The sequence below is a fragment of the Talpa europaea genome, assembly GCF_964194135.1.
Source record: "Talpa europaea genome assembly, chromosome: 2".
Taxonomy (NCBI): domain Eukaryota; kingdom Metazoa; phylum Chordata; class Mammalia; order Eulipotyphla; family Talpidae; genus Talpa; species Talpa europaea.
Window position 1 is genome coordinate 42,539,550 of NC_140068.1, and position 22,267 is coordinate 42,561,816.

Here is a 22,267-nt window from a genome sequence, read left to right on the forward strand (position 1 = left end):
TAGAAATATATATCGTGTTGAAATACAAGGTTAAGCAGGTATTAGAATCACCTATTTAACAATAATAGTTATGCCCTAACCTCTCTGAGATGGGTAAGTGAGAAAAAGAAGGCAGAGTAAAAATCCTATTTAAGGAGGAAAAAGGGCACATGTCTAACACAATTAGGATTGTACAGAAATGGGAGAGTTATAGCTTCAACTTACTATTTTGGGGGAGCACATTGTCATCCATAACGCCATATTAACAATGGACCTGTATGTAAGAATAAATTGTAATAAAAGCTCATAAATATATGTAAACTTCATACTCCTTGACAAAAACAATATGTACTAAAGATATTGTGAAGGTAGAAGACAAGCTGTCATTGTTATAAACTAAAAGCTATTTAAGAAAGATTACAGTGATTGCATGTGAGTACAAAATAACTTGTTCTTTCTAGTTTCAAATATTGTTATTTTATTGTAATTAGTTTTCTTATTCTGTAAGAAAATTTTTCTTAATTTACAATTTTTTTAAACATTTGGAGAAAATGCTGTAATATAGCTAACTTACAAACTCAGTTGTGTATGTGCTGCAGCTAAGTGAAGGAGAGACAATCAAGCCAATTGAAAGTCCAGAGAACCCACTGTATCCTGTAATCCATCGCCAGTACATTTATTTTTTATCTAGTAAGGAAACTAGAGAAAAATTTATGAAGAACCCCATCAAATATATCCGCCAACCTAAACCTAAGCCTGCCATGCCTGTTAGGATTGCAATTGTGGGACCACCAAAATCTGGGAAAACTACAGGTAAGAGTGTTTACCTTTGTTATCCTCAAGCATTAAATAATCCTTGGAAACAAGTGCCATTTCTCCAGGAAGCCAACTATTGGAATTGAATCAAAAAGCAATAGAAAAACTACATAGGTCAATAACTTTGGAAGAGAAGAGAGTCAAAAAATCAGCCCCATTTTCCAAAACAGTCCAGAATAAATTTTTTTTTAATTTTTTTAATTCATTTTTATATTCCCCATACAATTGCACCTCCCTTATTTTGACCCCAAACTCTCCTTTCCCCGCCCCCCCATGTGTCCCTGCTTTATAGTTGTTTGTTGATTTTGATTTTTTCTTTCTTATAGTTATTCTTTTTCCTGGTCCCTTATTTAGGTTTTCTAGATTCCTGCTATGAGTGAGACCATCCAGTATTTTTCTTTTTCTTTCTGGCTTATTTCGCTGAACATGATCCCTTCCAGCTCCATCCATGCTGCTGCAAATTGCAAGAGTTTCTTTTTTGATAGCTGAGTAATATTCCATTGTATGTATGTACCACATCTTTTTTTAAATTAATATTTTATATAACTTTTACATCATTTTTCATTTTTGCACAATGTATGCATTTTCATTTTGGTTATATTCCCCATACAATTGCACCCCCCCCTTATTTTGACCCTAGTCCTTCCTCTCCCCACTTCTTCCTCCCCCCCCTTGTGTGTCTCTGGTTTATATTTGCTTGTTGATTTTGATTTTTACTTTGTATTAATTAGTCTTTTTCCTGGTCCCTTATTTAGGTTTTCTAAATTCCTGCTATGAGTGAGACCATCTGGTATTTTTCTTTTTCTTTCTGACTTATTTCGCTGAGCATGATCCCTTCTAGCTTCAACCATGTTGCTGCAAATTGCATGTGTTTATCTTTTTTGAATGCTGAATAATATTCCATTGTACATATGTACCACATCTTCTTGATCCAGTCATCTATTTTTTGGGCATTTGGGCTGTTTCCATAGCTTAGCTATTGTAAATAGTGCTGCTATAAACATAGAGATGCAGGTGCCCTTTGGAATTAATGTTTCTGTGTCATTTGGGTAAATACCTAGGAGTGGAATTGCTGGATCATATGGAAGCTCTGTCTTCAGTAGGTCAAGAAATCTCCACACTGCTCTCCATAGTGGTTGGACCAGTTTGCACTCCCACCAGCAGTGCAGGAGAGTTCCTTTTTCTCCACAACCTCGCCAACATTTGTTGTTGCTAGTTTTTTTAATATGTGCCATTCTTACTGGTGTAGGATGGTATCTCATTGTAGTTTGATTTGCATTTCCCTGATTGCAAGTGATGTTGAACATTTTTTCATATGCCTGTTGGCCATTTGCATTTCCTCTTCAGAGAAGTTTCTTTTTAGCTCTTCTGCCCATTTTTTGACTGGATTATTTTCTTTGTTTTTTTTTTTTGTTTGTTTGTTTTTTTTTTTTTTGAGTCTCATCAGCTCTTTGTAGATTTTTGTGATCAGTCCTTTATCATTAGTATTGTGTGCAAAATTTTCTCCCAGTTAGTGGGGTTTCTCTTTGTTTTGATTATTGTCTTTTTTGCTGTGCAGAAGCTCTTTAATTTGATGTAGTCCCAGCTGTTTATCTTTGCCTTCATTATCACTGCTTTGGACGATGATGTACCACATCTTCTTGATCCAGTCAGCTAGTTTTGGGCATTTGGGTTGTCCCACAGCTTAGCTATTGTAAATAGTGCTGCTATAAACATAGGGGTGCAGGTGCCATTTTGAATTAATGTTTCTGTGTCATTTGGGTAAATACCTAGGAATGGAATTGCTGGATCATATTGAAGCTCCATCTTTAACAGGTTGAGGAATCTCCACACAGCTTTCCACAGTGGTGGGACCAGTTTGCACTCCCAACAGCAGTGCAGAAGAGTTCTTTTTCTCCACAACCTCACCAACATTTGTTGTTGCTAGTTTTTTTAATATGTGCCATTCTAACTGGTGTAAGATGGTATTCAATGTAGTTTTCATTTGCATTTCCCTGATTGCAAGTGATTTTGAACATTTTTTCATATGCCTGTTGGCTATTTGCATTTCCTCTTTGGAGAAGTTTCTTTTTAGCTCTTCTGCCCATTTTTTGACTGGATTATTTTCTTTGGGTTTTTTTGTTCTTTTTTTTTTTTTTTTTTTTTGAGTCTCATCAGCTCTTTGTAGATTTTTGTGATCAGTCCTTTATCATCAGTGTTGTGTGCAAAAATTTTCTCCCAGTCAGTGGGGTCATATGGCCTTTATGATGTTGAGGTATGTTCCTTGTATCCCAAGAATTTCAAGGGCTTTTATCATGAATGGGTGTTGTACTTTGTCGAAAGCTTTCTCAGCATCTATTGATATTATCATATGGTTTTTATATTTCTTTTTGTTGATGTGTTGGATGACATTGATTGATTTTTGGATGTTGAACCATCCTTGTGTTCTGGAATAAATCCTACGTGGTTGTGGTGAATTATCTTATGGATGCATTGCTGGATTCTGTTGGCAAGGATTTTGTTGAGGATTTTTGCATCAGTGTTCATTCATTAGGGAGACTGGCCTGTAATTTTCTTTTTTTGTGCTGTCTTTGTTTGGTTTTGGTATTAGTGTAATGTTGACTTTGTGGAATGTATATGGTGGTATTCCTTCTTTTTCAATTTTTTGAAAGAGTTTGTGTAGGATAGGCATTAATTCACTGCTGAACATTTGGTAGAATTCATTTGTGAAGCCGTCTGTGCCTGGGCTTTTGTTTTTGGGGAGTGCTTTGATTTACTGCCTCTATTTTGCTGCTTGTAATTGGTCTGTCTAGTTGTTCTATTTCTTCTTTGTCCAGCTTTGGATGATTATATCGTTCTAGGAATTTGTCCATCTCTTCTAGGTTGTTGAATTTGTTTGCATATAAGTGTTCATAGTAATCTCTGATTATTCTTTTGATTTCTTTTTTTTTTTTAAATAGAGGCATGCTTTATTTATTTGTTTGCTGGTTTGTTTGTTTGTTTTGTTTATACATGCACTGGGTACAGTCAGAAGCGCGGGAGGGCGAGAGAATCCACCAGAGCCAGAGCGGGGAGCAGAGCAGGCAGAAGGACCAAAGTACACTGCTGAGGGGAGCAGCGGGCGGCAGGAGAGGTCTGCGCGCCATGTGGGACCCTCCTCTGGTGGCCGGGGAGCAGCCGGGGATCGAACCGGTGCCGCAGGGGCCGCGGGCAGCTTCGCAACCCAGCGCTCAACCGCTGTGCCACCGGGGAGGCCCCTATTCTTTTGATTTCTACTGAGTCTGTTGTGATTTCTCTTCTTTCATTTATAATCCTATTTATATATGTTTGCTCCCATTTTTGCTTTGTGAGTCTGGCTAGAGGTTTGTCTATTTTGTTTATTTTTTCAAAGAACAGACTTTTGTTTTCATTGATCTTTTGGATTTTTTTTTAATTTCTAATTCATTTATTTCTGCTTTGATTTTTATTATTTCTTTTCTTCTACTGGCTTTAGGGTTTTTTTGTTGTTCTTTTTCTAGCTTTTTGAGATGTGAGATTAGGTTGTTTCTTTGAGTTCTTTCTTGTTTGTTGATGTGAGCCTGTATTGCTATGTATTTTTCTCTTATTACCACTTTTGCTGCATCCCATACATTTTGGAAAGTGGTGTCCTCCTTGTCGTTCAACTCAAAAGTATTTTTTTTAAAGATTTATTAATTTATTTATACAAGAACCCGGGTACAGGCCAGATTTGTGGGAGGGCGAGAGGATTCACCTGAGACAGAGCAAGGAACAGAACAGGTAGACTGATGAAATACACTGCTGAGGGGAGCAGCAGGGGAGACAGGAGAGGTCTGCTGCACCATGTGGGAACCTCGCCGGCCTGCCAGGATTGAACCAGCACTGCAGAGGCTGTGGACAGCTTCACAGCGCTGTGCTCAACCGCCTGCGCCACCAGGGGAGGCCCTCAAAGTATTTTTTAATTTCTTCTTTGATTTCCTCATTAGTCCAGTGGTCTTCCAGTAGTGTGGATTTCAATCTCCATGAAGTGGGAGGGTTCCTTGTTTTCTTTTCATGATTTATTTCTAGCTTGATGCCTTTTTGATCAGAGAAGATAGTTAGAATGATTTTGATTTTCATGTATCTGTTGATGTTTGTCTGGTGGCCCAGTATGTGATCGATTTTGGAGAATGATCCATGCACACTTGGGAAAAATGTGTACTCAGAAATTTTTTGGGTGCAGTGTCCTATAGATGTTAAGTCCATGAGTTCTATGTCTTTATTTAGGGCTCTAGTGTCTTTGTTTATTTTTTGTCTCGTTGATCTGTCCATTAGTGAGAGTGGGGTGTTGAAGTCTCCCACTATATATGTGTTTTCTTCAATATCTGTTTTCAGAGCTGATAATAATTGTCTAATGTATTTTGGGGCCCCTTCATTTGGTGAGTATATGTTGATGAGTGTTATATCTTCCTAATGTATTGTCCCCTTGATCATAATGTAGTGTCCATCTATGTCTCTTTTTACCTTTTTTAATTTGAAGTCTATTTCATCTGATATAAGTATGGCAGTTCCTGCCTTCTCTTTTGGTCCATTTGCTTGTAGGATTGTTTTCCAACCTTTTACTTTCAGTCTGAGTTTATCTTTTGTTGTTAAATGTGTTTCCTGGAGACAGCAGAAGGTTGGATTTTGTTTTTTAATCCAGCCTGCTACTCTGTGTCTTTTTATTGATCAGTTTAATCCATTTACATTTAGAGTTGATATTGATATGTTGGCATCTATTTTTTGCCATTTTGTTTGTCTTTTTTGTGATTTTATTCCTTGCTTTATTCTGTTCTTCTTGTTCATTCCTCTGTTGGTTTTGGCTTTAGGACATCTTGTAGAATTTGTTGGAGTGGGGGTTTAGTTGTAATGAATTTCTGGAGTTTCTGTTTGCCTGAGAAGGTCCATATTTTTTCTTCATAGAGGAAGGAGAGCTTTGCAGGGTAAAGTATTCTTGGTTGGCATTTGCTGTCTTGAAGTTTGCTGAATATGTTACTCCATTCTCTTCTTGCCCACAATGTTTCTTCGGAGAAGTCTGAAGTTAACCGGATTGGTTTTCCCTTATAAGTTATCTGTCAGAATCAAATGATTTTTGAGGAAAATTATATCACGCTTTCAAGAAGTTAAAAACTCAAGAGGTAATTCTTGTGTTTTTGTAAGCTTTTCCAGAGAAGGGGATAAAAAATTATGTTTCCCAATTTATTTCCAATTTCTTTTTTATTAAGGAATATAATTCATGTAATCAAAAAGATATAAAGAAAGTAAATTCATTTTAAATTAGCATAGCCATCATATCAAAACCTAACAAAGATAATACAAAAAAATTACTATTATCAAGTAACAGTATGCAAAGATTATATTGGCATAAAATTATATTAACAGATTTTGTAAATATAATTGACTGTATTAATAATTTAGATAGTGAAACTCCATTATATTAATCTTTGCTTAAGAAGGCATTTGGTAAACTATATTCCTGTAATGGCTGAAGTTTGTATAACTTTGGACTGTGGCTTTTTTCTAAAGACAAATAGTCCAATAATCGGCAGATTATATTATTTCAAGATGATACGTTAATAACATGAACAGTGATTGGTAGCAATGAGAATAGCAGAAAGGAGATACAAGAGCTATTTCAAAGGAAGGCTATAGAACTTAATGACTGAATGGAGAAGGGAGGAAAGAAATGAGGTCTAAGATTAATGTATTACTGGGAATAATAAAGGGAACTTTGTGTTCCAGCTTGTCAGATCTAAAGATTGTTTTGCCTATTTAAACTTCTTTATATGACAAAAGAGTTATTAAAAGTCATATTCTAAATGTTGACAAAAATAGTATTTCCCAAAGAAAGAACATTGACATTCAAAATAGTATCCCACAACCTGAACAAAAGGTGAAAATTAGACAAAATAATGTGATTTCTCATTTCTTTGTTGAAATAGAGTTTATTTCTTAAACAAAATGTCAAATTGTAAAAGCTTAATTATTTTAAAAACTTTAAATTTTTTTTCTGATTCCAACTGACATCTGTGGCAAAACTGAGATTAAGAACTCTGTGACACCCCAGGGGCTTTCCTTGGGTAATCTTAACAGTGGCCAGTTAATCTGCATTTCTGATGGGATGAGATGGGCTCTTTTGGTGTCCTCTACCTACTTCAGTCGCCACAAAGTGCTCAACAGGGTATCTCAGCCACAACAGAGAGCACACGCATTTACTATTAACTGGAAGCCACTGCCTATAGTCAAATTCAGGAAAAGCAGAGGTCCAAGCAAGTCCACTTTCAACCAATGACACTACCAATATGACCTTGGACAAATCATTCCATTTCAGTAGACTTCATATCTCTCACCTATAAAATTGGAATTTCAACCCCAATTCTACACATCTGATGGAACAGTTGAAAATATCAAATAAGGTCACAAAAGAAAAATTGCCTCATAAGATATAAATTATTGTTAAGGTATCAGGTATGCCATTATCGTTTTTAAAAATTATTTCTTAGAGGACTCATTGGTACCTTGGGTATGGGGTTAGTAGATGGATAGACAGGAGCAAAGACTACCTACCATCTAGGGACACAGGACTGCTAGATTGGTATTTTGGACTTAATACCCAATAGTAGTATACTCATTATTAGCACAGATAAGATACCTTGTAAAGCTCTCAAAAATATTGCTGCTTTTCTAGAAGGATGAGAACACTTAAATATTGTTTTAATTATTTTTTAAAAACCCATTAAGTTGTTTTATTAATTAGATCCATCAGCCACATACCTGAAATACTAATAATGATTGACCTTTGACATTATTAATTCAGTAAAATATACTGATTTTAACTTTCAAAATTTCTTTGAGGAATGTGAAAATTAGATGTTATTAATTAGAATATAAACCTAAGATTAACTGATGAATTTATGAAATGGAATAAGTTTTAATGTTTTTCAGTTGCCCAAAAACTGGCAAGTCATTGTGGCTTAAAGCATTTGTCAGTAGGAGGCGCTTTGCGTTATATATTAAACAACCAACCAGACACAGAACTGGCAATTATGTTAAAGTGGCATCTTTATAAAGGAATGACAGTACCTGATGAACTAGCTATTCAAGCCCTAGAAATATCTCTGATGGAAAATATATGCAATACTGCAGGGTAAGTGCTCCGGGGTAGAGGAGGTAAATCTTTCAAGAAATTACTCACTGGCATTTAAAATACTTTAACGCTCTAAAGCTCTTGTAAAAGGTGTGACCTGCTTCTCAAACTGGAGCATCTATGTGACCACATATTTTAATTTTCTGTCAACTAAAACTTGACTTGAGCGCTCAACAAGCCAAAAGAGCCAGCAACCCCTGAGTTGTCTAAAAATCACCAGGCTTATGTACATAGCCCAAAAGGAAGCTGGTGTGACTTCTGCAGCCCAGAAGTGATAATTGGACCAAATGAACTGGCCCAATAGATATGGCTGCTCACTGAGCCAGCTCTCTGCTGGCACTGTTCCCAGAGGCAGCAGTGCCTCTCCCTTAATGTCAAATTTGGACAGGAGCACTCATGTTTGAATTATTTCTTTAGTTTACACTCTACTCAAGCATTCCCTGACTCCCATCCCCCACCCCAGTACAACCACTGGTCACACAAAGTCATAAAAATGAGTGAAACCTAATGTCCTGCTCTGGAGTCCAACTCACTGACCTAGAATCGCCCTAATTTACTCATAGGTGTAATTTACCCTGCCCTTCCCTGCCACAGGTCCTTAATCAAATCTCTGGACAATTCTCCTAACTTCAGTTATAGGGGAGCAGATTCCAGAGTGTCTGGGATTTAAGCAAATTGAGTTACTTCCTTCCTGGTGTTCAGCTTTGCAGAAGAGCAATCTCAATTAAGGCAACCTTGACTGAGTCACAAAGGCTTTAGTTCCAGACTGGAACTCTCCACTCACCCTGAATTTCTCTAAGCTTGAGGACCACTCAAGTGACCCTTACTTCACAAGATGGAGATGTTAAACTACTCTCCAATTAAAACAACAACAGTGGCACCCCATACATTCTCTGGCTGTCTTAATTTATAACCCTCTCAGCCATGGCACTTAAAGCTAGTACCTGGAGACTTGGCTGGAAAGCATTGATGTAGGGTATCCTGTGACTTAGCCCAACCAGCAGCCAATGTGCCCACCTTGCTCCCATCGCAGAGTGAGCTTCCTGACTTTGGGGGCCACTCATCCCAGAATTTGTAGATGGCTTTTACTTCTCTCAGTTTGACAGTGACACCCTCACAATTCACCATCCTTTCTGCCCAGAGGCATGCTGGTCCTGATGAAATGATGAAGACTCTTGGGAGTCTTCTCATAACTCTATATCTCCCTTTTGAGACTCCCAGCCTCCTCATAGAACTTTACTGTGAAAGTTTAGAACAAGTTTAGAGCACGTTTTTTTCCATATTTGCTTAATCTCTTACAAAAATACTATTGATTGTGCCAGGTCCTACTATAGTTGCTTTACATACCTGATGTACAATCTTTAAGGCAACTCTATATGTTAAACGTAATTTCCCCTGAAAACTGAAATTCAGAAAGACATCAAGTCAAACTGAGTTTCAAATATAAGTCTGTCTGCTTCTAAAGCCTAAACTCTCCACTGCTGTCATGCTTAGAATAACAGCACCAATTGAATACTAATATAGTGTTCAAGGTATGATGTGCGTTCTCTCTTGAATTCTGCCAAGACCTGCCTTGGGATGCTAAATGTACAAATTCAGAGCTGTGTTCATATATATGCTGCCCTTCTTCTCGCCCTTGAACTGACTGAAGTTTAAAATATCTCTAAGTAGAGGGTGAATCACAAAGAACAGAAATCAAGTTGCTGATTAGCTTGGGGCTACTGCTAAAAAAAATTACTGATTCTGAAAGACAAGAGGGAAGCTTTGAGAGAAAAGAAATTTGGAGCTTTTATTTTCACTTTTCTCCTTGTTAGTGCTGTCATTGATGGATACCCTGTAACTTACCCTCAAGTGAGTATCTTGGAAGCCAGGTCCATCATCCCAATGATCATCTTTGAGTTGGATGTGCCTTCCAAAGAGATTTTCAAAAGACTGCTCCTGGAAAAAAACAAGGGACCAAGGTAATGTATGTGATGAAAACAGTAGTAAAAGAAGTGAATTTTAGTCATCTAGTGAAAACAGTATGTTCTAAGAGCTGTTTTCCATCCCTTCTCTTTTTCTCTCCAGTTTGCCTTACCCATTACACAACAGTGCACAGATTATAGCTGTCAAGAACTCAAGGTACAACAAAAATGTTGATGAAATTAGGCAATATTATGAAAAACAGCATCAGAACTGGTATGTGATTGATGGATTCCACAGCAAATGGTGGGTATGGAATGAAGTCATTAAGAAAATTCATATGGTGAATAGTTATATACAGAAATATCTGGAAAGAATAAAAGCAGGTAAGAAAACATTGAACTGTTGGGATGGAATAAAATATCAATTTAAAGTTTATTCATGCCTGATTCATGTTTTCATAAATCATTCAATTTAAACATTTGTTCCCACAATTTTAATCAGTATTTAAGTATATACTACTATCCAATTATAGTGGCATGTATATTTGTTCTAATAAATGACTGTTGCTCCTCAACCTAGCATTTATTGAATGCCTGTGTGAGCTTAGTTTTTAGATTACACATGGTCTCCCACTAGGACAGTTTATAGTGTTTGGAATGCCAGGTAAGAAGCTTGTTTCAAAAATTGTAGATCTGAGGGCAGTGGCCTGTGGAGTGACACACTCATTATGCTTTATAAATATTGAATTTATTTAAAATTTTTTAACTTAAACATAAAGTGTCTCCATCTATATTTGGGATCCATGAAAGGAAATGTTGGATTATGTATTACATATTCTGATAATTTTTTTATTTTTCTCCAAAAATAAAATTTTTTTCTCCAAAAATATGTAAAATAGAAGGAAAGTTATCTTCATCTGTTTTCTCTAAAAAGAGTGAGAACTCCAAAGAATTTACCTGCGGGTGTCAGACAGTTTTCTATTTAATGACTTTATTTACCTTTGGAAACCATGAAGAAAATATATTAAGGCATGAGGAAGCAACATGTTGAAGAAAATCTTCAATTACATTATGTCTTTGTTTGTCTTTTTGTCTGTTAGACTCTATTTCCAACTAAGGTCATATCCTCATGTGCTGGGGGATTAGAACTTCAGCATATCCTTTGAGGAGACACAGCTCAACCCGTAACAGTAACCTAGTCTTGAAAGTGACATCCAATCACTTTTGCTATGTTCTGTCCCTTAGAAGGAGGCTACTTGGCCAGCCCACACCTGGGGGGGAAGATTACTCAGGGAGTGACCACCGCCAGATGGGCATGTAAGAGACTGCTGGAGCCAGGCTAGATCCATTCACCTGGTGAGCCCCAGTGATCTACATGCTACAGTAACAGAGGCATGATCTGCCTTATGCTCAGATTAGTAGAGTAATTGAAGATGTAAAGTGACAAGAATTTTGTGTGGCAACATTTGGTAAAGTTCCCAGACATTTTGTCTTAAATGCTACCTTAGGAAACCTCCTCTTGATTCTGGAAATAGAATGCAAAGATATTCAGGAGATCTTACCCAGGATCTGAACTTTTCAGAGAAGACTGGAACTTTTTTTTTTTTTTTAAAGATTTATTTATTTATTTATTTATTATTTATTTATTTTATTTTATTCTGGGTACAGTCAGAAGCGCAGGAGGGTGAGAGAATTCACCAGAGCCAGAGCGGAGAGCAGAACAGGCAGAGTGACAAAGTACACTGCTGAGGGGAGCAGCGGGCGGCAGGAGAGGCCTGCGCGCCATGTGGGACCCTCGCCGGGTGGCCGGGAATCGAACCGGCGCTGCAGAGGCCGCGGGCAGCTTCGCAGCCCAGCGCTCAACCGCTGCGCCACCAGGGGAGGCCCGAAGACTGGAACTTAATGATGTAGTCTGTATTCAAGGATAGAGGCCTTCCTTGGGGGACCCTGAAGTAACAATGGGATTTGTAGTCCTGGGTTGATTCTCTCGAGTCTTTGATTTTACAATTTGGAAAACCCTGTGCTCTACCAAATTAAATCCTAAAGACCCTTTAGAAATGGTGCTAATTCCACACTGACGATTCTTTATTTCAAGAGGTGAATGGAGGGCAACAGCCAAGAAACCAGTGCTTTTTAAATGTCTGACTTATTACAATTGCTTGAAGGAATGCCAGTTAATAAAGATGGCTTTATTTTGTGTGTGCTCCTTCTTCCTCCCTACTCCCTATTTAAAAACATAACTGTGGTGGGATTGCATGGTGGAACCTTCTTCAAGTTTGGCTTTAGCCATCCTCTTTTCAGGTCTAGACCCAGCCTTTTTGGGAGATGGGTATGGTATTTAGTATCAGAGGAATGTACCACCTTGATGCCCAGTCATTGAGGAAGGTTCATCTTCTTTTTTTAAAAAAGATTTATTTATTTATACGTACAAGACCTGGGGTACAGGCCAGAGATGCAGGGGGTGAGAGGATTCACCAGAGACAGAGTGGGGAGCAGAACAGGCAGACTGACTGAAATACACTGCTGAGGGGAGCAGTGGGCAAGTCAGGAGAAGTCTGCTGAGCCATGTGGGTTGCTCCTTGGCCTGCCTGGGATTAAACTCATGCTGCAGAGGCTGTGGATTGCTTCATAGTGAGATGCTTAACACCTTGCACCACCAGGGAGGCCCAGGTCCATCTTCTGACTTGTGTTACTGAAAACCTCTAAAAGTTTATTCTTAAGTCATTTGGGGGAGGGCAAAATTTGTAATGAGCAGACACTAGACTATTTATCATCTTTACACACCTTGGTGAATAAGGAAAAATCATCCTCTTTCATTAGATAAATTTATGTCATAGATGACAAATTTAATGTCATAGATGCCATAAACTCTATGAGGGTGTGATGTAATTCTAAAATCTAAAATATTTTGAATTAGCCAAAAAATCTAGTCCCTAGAGTCTCAGGTAAGGGATTATAGATCTGTAACAATACACCTCACATGAGATCATTTCTATCCTCAGGAGAAATTTAGTAGATTTACATTGTCCCAAAACAAACCAAACAATAACTTTCTGCTTCATAATTTCATAATTAATCTAAGACCTTGTTAGACATAATAATAAGAACAACAAAAAGGCAAAACTTGTCACTGGTGAAAGGGACCATTAATAAAACATATTGATTAGTGTCAAAATTTACTTCTTATAGCTAAATGTATTTAAAAAGTAACTTTATTCCCTATACCATATTACTTTGGAATATTGGGAGAAAATCCTTGAACCAGTCCATTGAAAAAATTATGTTACTCTCTTGTTAAAATACAATCTCTAGGGCACACCTATTGGGAAAATGTTTCTTCCCTTCTCTTGGGTGGCTGTAAGTACCATTATACACTAGAATACTACATGTCAATTAGAAATAATTAGGTAAGTCATACAAATTAGTATGGAAAGATGTCAGAGAAACTCTTCACTCCCTTGTTTGGAACCTACAATATGTATGCATTTGTGTAATTTCAGTTATTTTAATTTTTAACATCCTTGTTAAAAAGAATGAAGACATATAATAGCTAATATGTTGATTACAGGAAAAGCTGCCCACATTGACAAGTTATGTATCACACCTGAAGAGCTTGCTTCTCGCCTGGGTGAATTTGGACAGTTCTGCCCTGTCAGCCTGGCAGAATCATATGAATTAATTGATTGCTCGGAAACTGAGTCCTTGGAATTTGCAGCTGAGTTCAGAGGGCACTATTATAAAATGAGTTCTCAAGAAAAACTGAACGTAAGTTGTTCCTAAGTCAAAATGGTTAGCTAGAAGAAGAAAATGCCTGTCTCTTGATTCAGAAGGGGTGGACACAGATAGGAGTACCCAGGAACTTGGGGTCAGCAGCCCCATTATTGGAGCATGTGACTCTGGAACCAATGAAGCAATTCAGAAGTCAGTCCTGATGCTGCCTCCCAGGACATATTTTGTTTTGTTTTGTTTTGTTTTTAAAGATTTATTTATGTATACAAGAACTGAGGTACAGGCCAGAGGTGTAGGGGGGTGAGAGGATTCATCAGAGACAGAGTGGGGAACAGAACAGGTGGATTGACTGAAACACACTGCTGAGGGGAGGTCTGATGCACCATGTGGTTTAGCTCCATGGCTGGGGATTGAACTCACGCTGCAATGGCTGCCGATAGCTTCATAGTGCTGACATTTAACCCCTTGCACAACCAGGGAGGCCCCTCAGGACATATTTTGGCACAAAAGAGAAATTCAGGGTCAGTGATAGGTCCTTGACTTGGGCTAGTTCAACAGGTAGGAAGACCCAACAATGAGCTCTACCAGTAGAGGGGATGATGAGCATTGGGGCTCAGCCCACAGATGGGTGTCCAAGGGTGCTGAGAAAGGAAGTTGAAGTCAAAATTAGTAGAAATGAAGCAAAAAATGACTTGTGTCTCCCTGTGATTTTAAAATGTTCTATCTACAATCCCTGTAAACCTTATACAGTCCTGTTAAATGGAACAGAATACAGATTTATTCTGATATTATAATGTCCATAATTTGATAATATAAAGAGGTTGTTGAAACTAATCAGATGCCTCTGAACATTTTATTTTCCTCTGAATAAACAGAAGTTTTTGATGACATTATTAAGGAGACATTTATTTCTTCCTGCTAATTTAAATGGTAATCACAGAATTTTAAAACTGGAAGATACAGAAATCATCTGTCCTTTCCATTTTACAGAGTGATAACTGAAGCTGGAGATGTTAACTCATCTGCAAAGGGCACCCAACTAGTTAATGACCCTATTGGACAGGAAAACAGGCAGGCAGGTGATGGTACACTCTCCAGCGCCTGGCATGTAGTAGGAGCTCAACAAATATTTTTGTATGAATGGATGAGTGACTGAGATTAGGAGAGAGACCTTAGATGTGATCACTTTTGAATAAATGAACTGCCAACCAGGGGAGCAGTTACTGTAGTGAGAAGAGCAGCTCTCAGATGCATCACAAGGCCAACCTTGATACTGGAAATGGGGGGTGTAGCAGGAGAGCCTCAGTAGATTTTTGATTGACATAGTCTTCCTTTTTTTAAATGATTTTGCTGCTGTAATCCTTATTTGATCCTTTTTTAAAATCCTTTTTTTAGAAATTTTTGGAGAACCCAGAATTATATGTGCCTCCATTAGCCCCTCATCCACTCCCATCTGCCAACATGATGCCCAAAAAGCTGACACTGTCAGAGCTGAAGAGTCGATTCCCTAAGTGTGCTGAGCTCCAGGGCTACTGTCCTGTGACCTACCAGGATGGAAAACAAAGGCAAGTCCTTGCCCTGGGGGAAGTACAAGGTGGAATCCCTACTCAGAATAAGTGGTTCATAGAAGATCTCTAACCTTTTAGTTAAAAGGTCACTAATATTTAATTGGAAAATGTTCTATTTATTCCTTAATTTGCATAGGTAGAAAAATAGAACATTGTTGGCATTTTATTTAATAGTACTACATATGAATTATACAATAGAATTTTTTTTTTGTATTTCAGATATGAAGCCCTAGTACCTGGAAACATTAACTATGCTTTAGAATATCGTGATCATATATATATTTGTGAAAGTAGAGAAAAACTCGAGAAATTTTTGAGGTGAGACCTTTCACTGTCATAAATATTTTTTTAAAGATTTATTTATTTATTTATACAAGAACTGGGGTACAGGCCAGATGTGAAGGAGGGTGAGAGGATTCACCAGAGACAGAGTGGGGAACAGAACAGGCAGACTGACGAAATACACCGCTGAGGGGAGCAGCGGGCGAGACAGGAGAGGTCTGCTGCGCCCTGTGGGATTCTCTCCGGCCAGCAGGAATTGAACCCGCGCTGCAGAGGCTGTGGACAGCTTCACTGTGCGGCGATCAACTGCCTGCACCACCAGGGAAAACCCACTGTCATAAATATTTACTGAATTTTTTTTGTTCAATCTGCCACACTAGGAAATAGATATGTGTATACACACACACACACAAATATGCATACATACACATATATACATACATACTCATCTGATGATGAGTCTATAACTTCAGGTTAAGACAGACTTTTGGAACCTGATAACAACAGGATGTGAGGGCTTTAGGGTGGGAAAATGCCCAGAGTTCTGAGAGAGGGGTCAACAGTCTGAATTTCCTGTTAGAGAAGATCTAAAGGAGAATTAGGAATTAACTACATGAAGGGAAAGAGGGCCTTAAAAGGGAACCCAGACCAAGGTATCACAGGATTGTAAGAAATTCCACTGGCTCTAATATACTGTGGAGATAGAAAGGGCCAAAAGAAGTAGATATGGTGAGCATATGGATCGTCAGTTACAGTCACCATAACATTTCAACTTGATCTGAAAAGCAGTATGAAGACACTGACTTCTTTTGGATGTTATAATCAAATTTTCTTCAGAGAGAGACCATTGCTAGAGTGTTGATGATGGGCTGGAGGCAGGAACACCAGCTACAAGAATTCTGTTCAAATGAGATAGCATGTTTGAGATCGCACATGAAGAGCGGTGTGGGTAAAGCTACAGGCTGAGGACCAGTCCTGGGAAAGACCAACACAAAAATGACAGGAGAGCTTACACAGGAGAGTGAAAAAGAAGAATTCCACTTAAGTGAAAAAAGAGTAAAGAGGGGAGAAGGAGAGAGTCTAGGAGGGCCTGACCAACAGGCTTACATGCTGCTTAGAGGTCAAGCAAGACAAGATTTGAAAAGCATGTCAGATTTAGCTCAGCTCATTGGTGATTGTGGCAAGAATGGTTTGTTTCAGTAGAGTGAGGTGATGGAAGCAATTACAGAGTGCAGAGGTGTAGATATGAGGTGAATGTAAGACCTTGCCATAATTAGCCCAGAGGTTGCACAGGTCCTTTGTGACAAAGGGAATGAAATGCTTGAGGGAAACTACTGGATATGAAACAAGGGGAAACTACTGTAAACTGGATCACCCTTGCCCCAGATGAAGGAGCAGCAGCGAGGCAGTCACAACCAGACAATCCTGTTGTTCACAAGAAGTTATCCTGGCTTTTTTTTTTTTTTAAGATTTATTTATTTATGTGTTCAAGAATTGGGGTCCAGGCCAGAGGTGCAGGGTTGAGAGGATTCACCAGAGACAGAGTGGGGAACAGAACAGGTAGACTGACTGAAATACACTGCTGAGGGGAGCAGCAGGTTAGACAGGAGAGGTCTGCTGTGCCATGTGGGTAGCTCCCTCGCCAGGGATTGAACTCGTGCTGCAGGGGCTGGTGATAGCTTGATAGCACTGTCCTTAATTTTCCCTGTGCCACCAGGGAGGGCCCTATCCTGACTTTTAAGCCACTTTTGACTGATACAAAAAAATTTTAAATATGTGGATCAAATCATCTCTGTAGTAGTTTGTGTAGTAGTTTGTCATCACTAGAGACACGCACTGTTTAAGGAAGTTTAACTGTAAAAATAGAAGAGACGTTAGTTGCTGGAAGTGATATAGGATTGAAGGAATGAAGTGGTCTTTCATTTTTTTTTCCAGTGGGGGAGGTATGAGCATATTTAAATGCCTGGGAAAGATTCGGTTAAAAAACATGATTCCAGAGAGACAGAAAAGAGAGAAATTGGGGAGTAAGGGTCTCTCTCTGGGCCTCCCTGGTGGTACAAAGGGTTATGTCACAGCACTATGAAGCTATTGCAGCACGATTCCAGGCCAGGGAGCTAACCCACATGATGCAGCAGACCTCTCTGTCTTGCCTGCTGCTTCCCTCAGCAGTGTATTTCAGTAGATCCGCCTGTTCTGCTCCTCACTCTGTCTCTGGTGAATCCTCTCGTGCCTACCCCTGCACCTCTGGCCTACACCCCAGTTTTTGTATGCACAAATAAAAATAAATCTTTTAAAAGAAGATGCCCTCTCTGGAAAGAGTGGGTAGCAGGGGTCTAAGTATGGGTAGGGACTGATCGTGGGTGGGAAGTAAGGTCAGCCATGGAAAGAGAAGCATGTGTGTGCCTCTGCTTGTGATGAGCAGTGAGGACATTCCATTGTGATGGCTTCTTTTTGTGTATCATAGCATCTGTGTAAGGGGTGACTTGGGAGAATTAGCAATTTGAGAAGAATAGTGAAGTTTTATATAATCAATGTGAAAAAAATTGAACTGAGAATAGCTAAGCCTGGCTAGAGAGCCAGGTGAAATAGATGGCTATGAATTTTTAGGAGCCCCAGTCTTTCCACTTATATCACCTTCTCCGGTAGGAAAAATTGTAATAGGGTGGTCCCCAGGAAAGGGGGAGGTTCCAGGTTCCCTGCCCCACCCTAATGGAGGGTGGAGCTGAGCAGGGAGAGAAGAAGCTGCAGAGGAGACTGAGGAAGGAAGGAAGCAGGATGCAGAGCCAGAAGGAGACCTGGAGGAGGCACATGGAGCCTAGAGACACGTGAAGAAACTGCGCTTGTCTTTTGGTCGTGGACTGGGTGACACAGATGTGGGTGAGACCCGTGGGGAGGTGACCATGGCAGCATTTATCTTGAATTTGATTTTGCTCTTTTCCTTCTGGTCTTGTCTGGTTGTTTCTGACCCTTTTCTGTGGGTCCCCACTGGAAGGGGCTTTAGAATTGTGGCAGGCTTTGGGGCCTTGCTCTGGGCCAATCCCATTTGGATGGAGTTTTACCCACGAGGGGATGGGTAACTTTGGGTGCTTGATTTAGAAACTAGATTCTTTGCCTTTCCTGTATTGTTTCCTACTTGTATTAAAGTTCCTTCCCATTAAAATCTCATATGTTTTGTGTTGATGAGGGAGATGGCAGAACCCATTTAAAATAGGCAGGTTTGTGGGGTTTGGGCTGCCCCTCTCCCTGCCCTGTAACACTAGCATTGGTTTATAACATTATGTATGTTCCAGATATACAGCATTATATCAGTAGTTCACATCTGCACATACTATGTTATGATCTCAACCAAAAGTTTAGTTTTCCATCTACCGCCACACTATTGACCCTCTTACTCTATTTGCCTACCTCCCCACCCCCTTTTCATTCTGGCAACCACCATTTGGTTCTCATAATCCAAGAGTTTATTTTCATCTTGTTTTATTTGATTGATTTATTTGTTTAATTTTGTTCTTTTTTTAAGAGTCCCAGGTGAACAGCTTAGATCAATATTCCTATAAGTTACCTTATGATCACCACCTTTTAATTACCGCTTTATATCTACATTCCCATAGATATACAGTGAGTATTTTTTGAGAACATCTATCAAACGAACTTTGTGTTCTTAGATTTCCGCTGAAATACTGGGACCAGAAGCTTCCACATAAACTTCCTCCATTAAAGAAACCAGTACCTCTTACTAGTCTTCCTTTGCCTGGGTATCTGGAGCAGGTTAGTGATTCATGAACATGAGACACTTTACAATTTTCCCCAAAAAATAAACAGATTCTGGGATACATGATATTGTATGTATTTGTGTGTGTGAGAGAGAGTGTGTGTGTGTGTGTATAAGAACAGTACAATTTTTCCTTAACAATAATTTTTTTTTCTTATTTTGGTATCAATAAAATTCAAGGCAGAGATTTTTTTTTCTTAATTTGAAGCTGTAAATTCAATCATAACCTATTTTTTATGTGTCTGAAATAAAATGTGAGAAAAAAGTCCATGCTTCCATTGCTAATCCCCAAATATCTACACTAAAGTGAAGAGAAAATAGATTGTCATACAATCATTTATATCGGATATGTAGTTTGGCCCTAATTTTGAATTTCAGTGTCTGTAACACTTTTTTTAGTTTGAATTGTGCAGTTTCTACCTCTGAGATATTTATTCATCGCTGGGATTGCTAAATTACAGTTCCTTTAAACTGACCCGCCAAACCCAGATTTTTCTCAAAGTCCAGATGAAGCCATCTACTCAAGTCTTTTTATTTATCTAAATATAGTACTTTTACAAAATAATAAAACTCACACCAGTCACTTATTTGCATGAACTTTGGGACCTTAAGTTTTGGGGGAGTCAAACACTGTATGAAGAATTTCCACTGGGGATGGGGTGGGGATTGGTACCCCTAATCTCTACATTGTTCAAAGGTCAACTTATTGTTAGCTGTTGGCTAAGTGGTCACCTAACCACCTTTATAAACACAACCACTGGAGGCTATTTGAGGTGAAGAATAGCCACTTTATCTATTTGCTAAGAAGAAAAGAGACCAAACTCAAACTGAAGTTGTTTCCTACCTGCAGGGTATCGCAACTTCTCTGATTAAAGCAATGAATGCAGCAGGAAGCATAAAGCCCAAATTCCCTTTCTTAAGTGTAAGAAGATCTGTGCTACTATTTATAGCATTTCATCTAAAAGGTATGTCCTTTTTAATGATATGCTGGGGGTGGGGGGTAGGGTGAGAGAAAGAGTGAGAGAGAGAGAGAGAGATTTTAATGAAAATCCAAAACTGGTTTTCTATTTTTTTTTTAAGATTTATTTATTTATTTATGTATTCATTCATTCATTCATTTATACAAGCACGGGGTACAGTCAGAAGCGCGGGAGGGTGAGAGAATTCACCAGAGCCAGAGTGGGGAGCAGAGCAGGCAGATACAGTCAGAAGCGCGGGAGGGTGAGAGAATTCACCAGAGCCAGAGTGGGGAGCAGAGCAGGCAGAAGGACCAAAGTACCCTGCTGAGGGGAGCAGCGGGCTGCAGGAGAGGTCTGCCCGGGATCGAACCGGCGCCGCAGAGCCGGCGCCGCAGAGCCTGCGGCCAGATTCGCAGCCCAGCGTTCAACCGCTGCGCCACCGGGGAGGCCCTGGTTTTCTAATTCTTAAAGCAGGAACTATGAGTAATACCGTCAGCTCTCAGTAATTCATGCCACAGAGGAAGGTACAGAAGTGATTATGATATAAAATAGAATAATCCCCAAAGCTTATTTGGGGTTTGGATGTCTTCTCAGCTATAGCCTTACAACTCACACATTGTCTTTAATTTATCATTCACTAACCGAACAGAAAATATTCACAGTTCTGTGAAATTTTCTACAGCCTTTAATCCCAAAGGTTCTGAATATTCAAGAAAAAAGTACAAGAAGAAGATGGAGCTGTTTTTAGAGAGATGTGAACTCATCACTTACCTGAGTGCCAAGATGACTAAAAAATACAAGGAACCTCAGTTTAGAGCCATTGACTTTGATCATAAATTACAGACCTTTGTCTCTCTCAGAAATATAGACCCAGCTAATGAATAGCTTGCTTGGTAACTGCAACCAGAATCTCAAGTTATCTGAAAGGGATAAAAGGAAGTAGATTGAAGATCTGATCCCCTCTGATGTGTTTTTCCCTCCTGAATGAAGTAGCACTTCATTTTGAGTCTGCCAGCCTTCAAACAGACTCAAAGCCCTGCCAGGCAGGAAGGCGTGCTCTTTCATAAGCACACATTTAACATCATTTTAAAGTTTGTTCCTCATAGCCTGATCTTTGATACTTTAACAAAATAGTTATTCCATTTAGAACTCCATTTAGAATATATAACTTAATGTATGTAATGAAGCTATTGTTCCTTTTCCTCTTTAACATTTTCAGTAGAAAAGTCAGTTTCTGCTCAAGAAAGCTACCCATTTATTGTTAGAAAGCTTCAAGAAAGAAAGTTAATGGTGATGTAAATAAACAGAAATATTGATTATACTTTTCATATAGGAGTTGTTAGCAAACTTTTAAATGTAAGACACTTCATTATTTTCCCCACAAAATAAATGAATTTTGACATAACTTAAATGGTTGCCTGTTTTTCTTGAGTATTAAAGTAAGCCAGACAATTATAAATCAGAGACATCCTGCAGGGGAGGAGGCGGGAGAGGGATCAGAGGGAGGGAGGGAGGAGCACAGGGGACTGAGGTGATGGTGCACAGGTTCATTGGTGAAGGGAACTCTGTGGGGACCACACCTGAGTGGGTGGGGGGAAGCAAATATTGTTTAAAGATGGACAATGATGTAAAAAATAAAAAAACAATATTTTAAAAAATAAAAGTGTACACACACACAATAAATGTATAAGACAAAAAAAGAAGTACACGCTAGATGAAAACTTATGAAATTAAATTTTAATGAGATTTTAAAATAAGAGTAGCCATTTTTCAGCAGCAACATAAAAACTAAAATGTGAAATAGTAAGAGTGACTCTTCAAAAATCAAAAATGAGTGTAACTAGGCAAATCTCAGTTTCTCTGAGAATGTTTCTTAATCTCTGAAAATGAGTCAATTAGCTCCTTTTTTCCAGCTTTATTAAGACATAAATGACAAAATTATGTATTTTAAACATATACAATGTGATTTGACATAGTATATTTTATGAAATATTCACCTTTTTATCAAGTCAATCAATACAACCATCACACAGTTACTGTGTGTGTGTGTGTGCACGCGCATGTGTGTATGCTTTAGAGTACAAAAATTGTTTCTCAAGAAAATCTCTTTGGAGCCG

At 38.7% G+C, this 22,267-nt stretch overlaps 1 protein-coding gene across 1 annotated transcript in view; it reads left to right on the forward strand.

The window, feature by feature from the left end:
* The window catches only part of AK9 (adenylate kinase 9), a gene marked incomplete at both ends in the record, with an annotated part of 89,463 nt that extends 68,428 nt beyond the window's left edge, over positions 1-21,035 (forward strand). The window contains 10 exons of the mRNA XM_084258357.1: positions 579-792; positions 7,735-7,936; positions 9,751-9,897; positions 10,004-10,224; positions 13,409-13,605; positions 14,965-15,134; positions 15,357-15,455; positions 19,085-19,187; positions 20,042-20,156; positions 20,833-21,035. Coding sequence (XP_084114483.1) covers positions 579-792; positions 7,735-7,936; positions 9,751-9,897; positions 10,004-10,224; positions 13,409-13,605; positions 14,965-15,134; positions 15,357-15,455; positions 19,085-19,187; positions 20,042-20,156; positions 20,833-21,035 — 1,671 coding nt within the window. The remainder of the gene's footprint in view (positions 1-578; positions 793-7,734; positions 7,937-9,750; positions 9,898-10,003; positions 10,225-13,408; positions 13,606-14,964; positions 15,135-15,356; positions 15,456-19,084; positions 19,188-20,041; positions 20,157-20,832) is intronic.
* Between the last annotated feature and the right edge of the window lie 1,232 nt (positions 21,036-22,267).